Source organism: Belonocnema kinseyi, chromosome 4 (genome assembly GCF_010883055.1).
Source record: "Belonocnema kinseyi isolate 2016_QV_RU_SX_M_011 chromosome 4, B_treatae_v1, whole genome shotgun sequence".
In the NCBI taxonomy this organism is placed as follows: domain Eukaryota; kingdom Metazoa; phylum Arthropoda; class Insecta; order Hymenoptera; family Cynipidae; genus Belonocnema; species Belonocnema kinseyi.
Window position 1 is genome coordinate 102,918,176 of NC_046660.1, and position 9,995 is coordinate 102,928,170.

General features: G+C 33.9%; 1 protein-coding gene across 1 annotated transcript in view; it reads right to left on the reverse strand.

Moving 5' to 3' along the window:
• Positions 1 to 965: 965 nt before the first annotated feature.
• Positions 966 to 9,995, reverse strand: part of LOC117171544 (pro-resilin-like) — a 37,869-nt gene continuing 28,839 nt past the window's right edge. The window contains exons 3-4 of the mRNA XM_033358950.1: positions 4,534 to 4,858; positions 966 to 1,641 (exon numbers count right to left, since the gene is read on the reverse strand). Of these exons, the coding sequence (XP_033214841.1) occupies positions 1,457 to 1,641; positions 4,534 to 4,858 (510 nt within the window). The 3' untranslated portion in view covers positions 966 to 1,456. The remainder of the gene's footprint in view (positions 1,642 to 4,533; positions 4,859 to 9,995) is intronic.

Below are 9,995 nucleotides of genomic sequence, written 5' to 3' on the forward strand. Positions count from 1 at the left end.
ATCAAAAGAAAAAAAGAAATTTTTAACTATTCAATGTTCAATCCAAAAAGATGACGGGCCCCTTAATATGTAGTCCTCCACTGTGTTGCCTTTCTTTTCCTAGCGTCTCTCTTTTTCTTCCTAGTGTATCGCGATGGTGCGTAGCGTGTAGGGTTCGCAGTGCGTTGTTGAAGAAGACTGTACCGCCAGCGCTCGACTCGGCCGAAACAATAGACGGGGCTGGGTTAAGGGGATGGATGGGAACCCTGAGATAGCTTTTACCCGTATTTTTTATCTTAAGCGTTTATTACTGATAATATCTAGATCAAATGTTGTCCAGTTAAACTGCATGATGTGCCGAATATTGTACTCGAAATCTTTAAGCAAACTATTTGCACGTATTCTATTAAATTAAAATGGGTGCCTTCTACGCTTTGAAATTAGCATTTTAAACCCTTTTCGTAATTACTGGGGCCAGGTAAATGTGCTATTTAATTGCAATAAGAAATATTCTTTGCATTTTTATTATGTCAAGAGTTGAATGTGGATTATTTTATGTGCGTTAAAACAACTGATTCCCACGCAAAGCTATCACCATAAGCAAGATATTCATGATGATCATACAGACAGCATGCGTCCGCATTACGTGACTATATTTTTACTAGTACAGCTTTATGCATTGGAGAAAGTGCTCGTTCTGCGCCTGCTGTCTGTTGAGTGCTGATCACACATAGGGCTCTATTCCTTCATGTGTCTACAGCCAGTGAATAGTTTCCAAATGGAAAATCCTTGTGCAGATTTTTATGTACCAGCACTTAATGGTTGGGGCTCTTTCTCGTTCACTTTTCATAAATCGAAATCAAAAATTCATTTGAAATAGTATAAAAAGCTTTAAATAATTTATTGCAAAATACAAATAATTAATATTAAATCTAGAGATAAAAAATGTATACAGTGAAAGATGTTTTTATTATAAAAATATTTTTATTAGTAGATTACATGCTATACTTAACTTCTATTGAATAACATTAAATATACTAATTGAGATTGTTTGCGGTACTTACATATTTGAATGTTTTACTCGAGATAAACAATGACAAGTTACGAAAAATAGGACATGAAACTATCCTGGACTAATTTTCAACGGATTAAAATTTTCTTAATGACAATAGCTCTCTCGTCTGAACACTAATTTCATTATATGAAAAATGTTGTTTTTCGTTTATTAGATTTTGTGTCTTTGGTTATGAAAAGGAAAAGGTAGAATCAACATGGTATTTATCACACGTCTAACCTCGAGAGTTTATAATGAGCTATTAGCTTCTTATGGAAAGTAATTGCAGTCCATTATTAAGTTAATTACCAATCAGCTACTTTTTTGTAATTTATTTATTATTATTAATTAATTATGATATAAAAAGGAGGTAAGAGATTATGGACAGCATCCACTAGTCCATAATAAGTATTCTAGCATCGTTTAATGGTAAGCTGGTGTACCGTAGGTGGGTGTTGAAATTCCCGATCCAAAGGAATTACTCGAATATCCAGCATAGCTGTTGTAATTGTTGTCCACAGAGTTGGAACCGTACTGATAATTATAGCTGGGTCCACCATTATAATTCCCACCTCCATTCTGGTAATTGTTGTAACCCCCATTGTTACCTGAAACATGCATCACTTCGTGATTATCAAGCTTTTCAAAGGTGTTGGCTACTCTATCTTGTATCAAAGCTACACGTACACTCATTAAAGTTCTGACATTCGAGGGAGTCGAAATACGGAAATACCTATTGTCTTAAAGCATTGCATTTTGTGTCCCGGTTGTTGAAACCAAACTCAGTATATAATTTACGTAATCCATTAAACTTTGAGATGCTTTCAATTCAAAAGTTTGCTTACAAGATTAAAAGTATATGAGATTAGATGTAGTAATTGATGATAATGTATGTCAACCACGCGGTAGTATTAATAAAAAGTGTAGTATTTTTGCTGACTACCGGCCAGTAATAGTCAAGAGTAGTTAGACTAGTAGTCAGCAAAACTATCACACTTTTGATATTAGATTAATTTTGACCTATAAAATCTTTATCAAAGAACTGCATTAAGTAAAGTCTAAAATACTCCATTTGAAGAAAGCTGGTGAAAATATGACAGCGACCTTCGTTATCGAAAATGTGACTTTCGCGAGAAAACGTCACATCCTCTGTGAATGTGATATATCTGTAAGCCTCAGAGTGAAGCATTTCGGAAATCATTTCTGTGAACCAGATGATTTCGTAGATACTCCCTATGCGGCAATAAACACCTGTATAGCGGAAACCGGTCTCATGAAGGAGGATTATATCCGAGGGTACAGTACAATAATGCCGTCTAAACAAGAAAAGTCCTAACTACATTTTAGACGAGTTCTGCCTGTAATTGCAATTTTGGTTAAGTCGACAGAGGACCCATCCACAATGTAGTTAGTGATAATTCATAAACTACGTTATCAATTTTGGGCAATTCTTGACCCTCCTTCCCCTCATTAATAACTGTTGATTTTGTTATGCCCCCCCCCCCCCAACCAACCCTCAAAGCAACGTAGCCTTTAGGTAAAACCTAATTTTACGTTTATAATGAATTTTGTGGGTGTTTATAACAAGTCAAGTTACCAATATGCCAATCTTGTCTACATGGCCGTGTGGTGAATTATCAACTTCAGTAATAAATCAACAATTCAATTAAAAAATCGACTTTCAGATTGCCTGTTGAAATGTGCCTAATTGAATTTGATGTGACAGTTGATCCGGGTATTTTTGATTTTTTAAACTAGGAATGGTACATTTTTAATCAAAAATGGAGTAGTTTAACTTCTAATTGAAAAAAAATTTAAATGATAAAAAAAGAATTTTCTACTAAATAGTAGATTTTTTTCACTAAATTATTGAACTTTCAAGACTAAATGAATTTTGTATAAAAAAAAGTTGCATTATAAAATCAAAAATATGAAATTTTGACACAATAATTAATTTTATACCAAAAAAGATAAATTTCTAATAAATACAAAACTCTCAATCCAAAAATTGAATTTTCAACTAAATGAGATTCATTTTTAAAAAACGAATTTTCAACAAAATAGTTCAATTTTAACAAAAATTTGAATTTTTATTTTTAAAAAACCATTTTCGATAAAAAGTGGAATATCTAAATTTTCAATTACCAAAGTCGTTTTTTAATAAAAAAAAAAGAATTTCTTCATGAAAACAGTTCAATATATAAACAAAAAGATGAATTTTCAAATAAAAATATTAATTTAATATAAAAAAGACGAATTTTAATTAAAATTACAGAATTCTTACCCAAAAAGTAGAATTTTTAAGAAAGACAGAAATTTAGTTTTTATTTTATAACCTAGTTTTTAACATTTTAACCAAAAAGATGAATTTTTAAACAAAAAGAATAATTTTCTACCCAAAAAAAAGTTTGTAAGAAAATTCAAAAATTCTTAAACAAATAGATACAGACGAATTTTCACTAAAAGTCTAGAACTCTCAACCGAAAAAGTTTAATTTTTAAGAAAGAAAGAAAAATGTTATTTTTTATTTTTAAGTAGGTAGTTCACCTTTAAACCTTTGTTAAATTTGTAAATAAAAAGATGAATTTTAAAACAAAAAGTTGAATTTTCAAATAAAATAGCTGAATTTTTAAACAAAAAGAATCATTTTCTACCAAACACATTCATCGTCTGGAAGCGTACTAAAAATATTACCATATGTACTTTTAGAAACAAATTTGCTTCAAATTCTAAAAGTTAAATTAATATACGTGTAACGTTACTTTTAATAGGACTCCCTCCCTGCCTGTTACTAAACGTTGGTTTTGTGAGACCTCCCCTCCCCCCTAAAGTGTTAACGTAGTTTATGCACAATCTCTTACTACTTTTCTTGTATGGGCGGTCGAATAGGTTAAACTGGCATAACCTCAGTGCTATGGGACTTTACCCCTTGCACATTTGTAACAATAATAATAATTATTATTTGACTGAAAAATCACGTGACAGAACCAAACAGAAAAAAGAGAAAAAAATGTGTAAATTCTTGTTGAACGCTTATTTGTCTGACAAAGAGATTAGCCATTCAACTTTTTAGTTTACAACACATTTCAGATTTCAAAAATTCTATTTAAACTATGAATTTCAAGAACTAATCAATTCAAATCATACCGAAATAACAACTATTAATTAATTTGTTTATAAAACTATAAATATATTTTTTTTATCTGAATGCATTAAAAGTTATTTACGTACAATTATTATACTGATATAAGCCATGTTCTATTAAATTTTATAATCTTTGGAGAAGTGGCACACTTAAAAAGTTATATAAAAAAAAACAAAAATTGGAATTTGCGAATAAATAGAAAATGAAACTTTGGCTAAAGTAAAATTGAGCTGTTGATCAACTTTTGTCTAATAAATGTGCTTTTGGGCATACTGCGAGAAAGTTTAATTGAAATATTACATAAAACTATAATGACCTGCAAGGGAGAGTTTATATATGTTTATAATGAAGTTACCTGTGTTATAACCACCGTCAAGGTTCGTCCCTTGGAAGTCGTATCCAGCGCCAACAGAAGAACTAGTAACAGCTCCAGCATTGTTATTATAGCCGTTATTGTTCGTGTTGTACTGGTCAGGGAATGTCGCAACACCCTCGTATCGAACGTCAGCATGAAAGCCGGTTCTCCAATCAGCAGTGTACGTTACTATTTGCGTTCTACCATCCGGAAGTTGGACCCTGTATTCCCCACGAACTGTTTCGCCATCGCTGGTCTCTTGTCGCCCGAAGTCATTTCCGGTGGCTGCGTCCTTCACTGCGTATCCAAACTCGTAAGACTTTGGCTGAAAACAAAGTCGATTGTCATTCAAGTGCTTTAAACATGCCATCAATCGAATCCAGTTCAAAGCAAATAAAGAGCTTTAATTTGGAAATATTCTTTCACGAGCGAAAGGAATTCCAGACTCGTGTCATTTGTTTTGTTCTTCAAGAACTCTTTCAAGCGTTTATTATCCACTCAAGAATTCAATTGTTTTTTATTAACTTCCTTCAAAGTGTCGAGATTTAATTCCAAATTCCAACGCGATTCCAGGCAGTAGTGCAACTATATTGGATTTCAAGTTTTATTTTGGCAAAGACTTGATAGTTATAGAGTGAATGTACCAATTTCGAAACGGAAACTAATTACAGAACATGCTTCACCTTTTCAATTTCAATTCAAATTGTTAGAAATGAAGCTTTGGATTTAAAACAATTTAATTTAAAAGTACTGACCTACATCCAAAAATAAAATCCTCATTTTGCCTGTTTCTTTTCTTCTTGAAACTTATCAACAAACACTTAGTATTAACCGACATATACTTGGATTTTATCTTAGCACTAAAAATAAAAGAATGCTCATGCTGCGTAGTGGTTCATGTTGGAAGTTTATTTACAAATACATACAGATCTTCATTTCAAATCCACTTTGAAGGAAGGTACATACATTTTCAAAAAGTTAGGCAACACCTTAATAGTTTGTTCTTTTATCATGAAAAAATATCACTGTATAAATTTGGAACAAATCAAAGTATATTCAGTGGTCTTGAAACGACCGTGAATCTTTAATAGAAAATATCTCTTAAATTAACAGAAATACGTGATTTTAAGTATAGATCTCTAAATTCCTCTTGGTTTCCTCTAAAATTGAAATCATTCTCAAAGAATATGGTGCAGAAGAGACGCTAATAGACATATGGGAAATAAAATCGGTTAAGATGGTTCGGTCATGTTGAGAAAATGCCAAATGAATGAACAGCGAAAAAGATGAATCAAGGTAAAGTTAATAGCAGTGTTCCCGGAGGCAGACCGCGGAAAGAATGGTTATGTGTGAATGAGACCCTAGTTAGAAGAGACATAAGAAGCTACCGAAACCCGAGAGCCTGCATGAAAAAATGCATGGACGCAAGAGAAGCTAGAGAAGTATGCCAGGACAGAAAAGTATGGCGGCAAATAGTTGATAAAAAGAGTGTCAGCAGAGTGAATGACGCCTGAAACAAAAGACCTGGGACACTAATGACCCAAGTGGGGAATCTTACATAACAAATTTGTGGGGATCTTCACTTGGGGTGACTGCTAGAGAGATTGATCAGCAACCTGGGTTGGAGCAGTGTGGCGAAACTAACGTGTTATTTAATTAAATAACACGAGAATTCTGGATAAATTTGAAAATTGTATATCTCTTCTTCACGTTGCTCATTTCCCAACCGAGCAAGTCACGCCACGCCTACCCTGAAAGGGAATAAAGGGCTTAATGTCTTAATAATAATAATAAGCCTCGGTGGCTCAGTTGGTTAGACACTTGGACTTCATCTCAGAGGTCCGGGGTTCGATCCCTGAGCCGGTACCTCTGGAAATTTTTCAATGTACCTTTACCGAGGTTCGGGTGGTTCGGAACCCACCTTAAGCTGTAGGTCCCCCCATCGTGTACCTGACTGCAACCCAGTCCGTCAATGATGGGGTAAAAACCAGGCTTTGTCCAATATGTCTGGGCAGACTGCTCTCATCAGATCACTTGATTGCATTATAAAAATGCGTCCGTGATTGATGATGTATACCGGGAGAGCCCTTGCAAAATGATCAAATAAAAATCCAACTCTAACCAAAAATGCCTTTGACATATTGGGCAGTATAAGCCTGTGACAACATTTCGCCACAGAAATGTTTTTTATAATAATAATTGAGCTTGAGCTCTCCTCTCATGACTTTGACGGCAATGTTGGAGGTAGCATTGCTACAGACAGGGTTTCCCATTCCAAATAGGCTTATAACTAAGAGGAGAGGGACTAAGTAGAACACCAAAACCCATCAATGAAAAATGGAGAATATATTAAAGATTTTGAAACGCTTGTCGCTTCCCGAGGATCGTCGTGGCGCCCCTGGAGCCACCGCTGGGGGCCACAGCATGCGGGATGGTGGCAATGGTGAGCTGCGAGATGGTCAGGCAGATCTCACTAATCAAACAGCTGACCAGCAAGAACATCTGCAACAAACGGTAAGCAGTGGAACATCAACTCTGCCTGCTGAGGATGCTTTGGCTAGCACTAGCTGTTTGGAGCTAGCCACCTCGACAGAAATACCGTGGGAGACCATCAATTGGGATACCACAATGAAAGAGGAATTGATGCGTCTCTATTATGAAAGTGCGAAGTTTGAAACAAACAAGTAAAAAGGATACAATTTAAGAACAAAATTTGCTGCAAAGTATCCTAACATACAAAAGGTCGCACTAAGAGATCTTATCGCTAAGGTGTAAGATGGTAGCTCTAAGAAAGCATCCAGAGGTGACTGTTGTCACCTCCAAAGCTCGTGGCCGCTCGTAATTGTATACCTACAACATCATCGCAGGAGGTTTCAACCATCGTATTAAATTATTTGAATTAAGTTATAACATTCTAATCTCATCAGTCACTTGACTTAGTCCGTGGCTATGATGTATCACTGGGTTTACCCGAGTAAAAGTTTAATAAAAACACATAATAATAACAGTAATAAATTATTATTAATAAAAAAAACATTTCTGTGACGAAATGTTGTCACAGGCTTATACTGCCCAATATGTCGAAGGCATTTTTGGTTAGAGTTGGTTTTTATTTGATCATTTTTCACGGGGCTGCCCCGGTATATATCAACAGTCACGGACGCATTTTTATAATGCAATCACGTGATCTGATGTGAGCAGTCTGCCCAGACATATTGGACAAAGCCTGGTTTTTACCCCATCATTGACGGACTGGGTTGCAGTCAAGTACACGATGGGGGGACCTACAGCTTAAGATGGGTTCCGAACCACCAGAACTTCGGTAAAGGTACATTGAAAAATTTCTAGAGGTACCGGCTCAGGGATCGAACCCCGGAGCTCTGAGGTGAAATCCGAGTGTCTAACCAACTGAGCTAACGATTATTATTATTATTATTATTATTATTATTATTATTATTATTATTACTGAGCCTCGGTGGCTCAGTTGTTTAGACACTCGGACTTCACTTCAGAGGTCCGGGGTTCGATCTCTGAACCGGTACCTCTAGAAATTTTTCAATGTACCTTTACCGAGGTTCTCGTGGTTCGGAACCCACCTTAAGCTGTAGGTCCCCCCATCGTGTACTTGACTGCAACCCAGTCCGTCAATGATGGGGTAAAAACTAGGCTTTGTCCAATATTTGTGGGCAGACTGCTTTCATCAGATCACTTGATTGCATTATAAAAATGCGTCCGTGACTGATGATATATACCGGGACAGTGCCGTGAAAAAATGATCAAATAAAAAATCCAACTCTAACCAAAAATGCCTTCGACATGTTGGGCAGTATAAGCCTGTGACAACATTTCCACACAGAAATGTTTTTTATAATAATAATAATTTTAAGGGTGGTAGTGAAGAACCAGATAAAATTTTTTCTATTAATTAAACATAAAACAAATATCCTCTCCCGAGCAGATGTGTGTTTCAATTGAGGCCAAAAAGATATACTAACCAGAAATTGGTCGAGGCTAGATTTCCGATTGCAAACAAAATTAATTCCAGTTTTAAAATAAAATAAAATCATGATTTCGAGATATTACGCACGAATATGCACGACAAGCCTCAACCATTTATGAATTTGTAATTAAATTATGTTTACGTGTTTTTAGAAATTACAAAAATAAGAGCCTAATATTTTGAAAAAATGTTTGGAAAAAAATGTTGTATTGGTAAGTTTTTTTATCGATAAATACTTTTATGGCAAGATGAAATATTATACAATAAAAATTAACTAATTTAAATGTCCCAATAATCTTGGCCATTAGAGATTTCATTGACTTGAAATATTTAGAAAATTGTTTGGAAGGATTATTTAAAAATTGATTTTTGTCCCAGTATTCCTGAAAAAGGTTGAGTTTTCTTAAAATCATTTTTTAGACATTTGGAGGTGTATTTCAAGTGTATTTTTGTATTTGAACTGTACTTCAATGAAATGAAAGTTGTATTATTAGTTTTATATTGAATGAGAGCACCGAGATGAAATACGGCTGATGGACATTATAATGATTAATCATAATAAAAATGAATTTCCTTTTAAAATGTTTAGTTTTTATTACAGTTAAAAATATTGTCGAATAAAATAAATATTTTATTTATAAGAAATAAAGTGGTCTCAAAAATAAATCAACAACAGAAATTATAAACACAATCTCCAAATTTAATAAATTGCAGTGACTGAAAAAATTATGTGCATTTGGAGGTATGTTCTGCTTACGTTGTCAAAATATTAAAACTATGAATAATTTTATATCTATTACACATTTTTCTTTATATTATGCAGTGTAGATTAATTTTAGCTAATGAAAAATTACTCAATAAATATTAATTTCACTGAACAATGATAATAAACTAAAAAATTGATAATGAAATCGCTAAAGTCATGCCAATATTTTAAATAAACTTTTTTCAGTTTTAAGAACTAATTTATATTGCGATTATTGCTCACAGTAACAAGTCAGTTGTCCGGTTTCATTTCACGCCTTTTTTTAAATGAGTCACTTAATATTTGTAATCAAATATGGAAATGAAATTTTGACAGTCGTCCTAGTCTTCGTGACCGGTCATGGCACAGAAAATCGCTGATCCTCCAAAGTGCACCAAAATTGATGTTCAATTGAGTTGCAATAAATTTGAGTCACACAGATTGATTATGAGAATCGAGGGGAAATTCATGATTTAGATACTATTTTTTATCATTTAGAGAAACGTTAAGTGTTGTCTTCAAACTGTCAGTCACCTGTTAAGATGATTTTGTCGGGCGTTATTTGGGTGAAATACAGTGTGTCCTATATTTATAGCGCCAAACCGTTTTTTAAGAATAATTTTTTTTCTATTGGAACAAAATGCACCAAATATTTTGAGTGGATAAATGAGTCGAATTAACGATTTTTCCTAAAATATAGAGCTCGCAATTCCATTC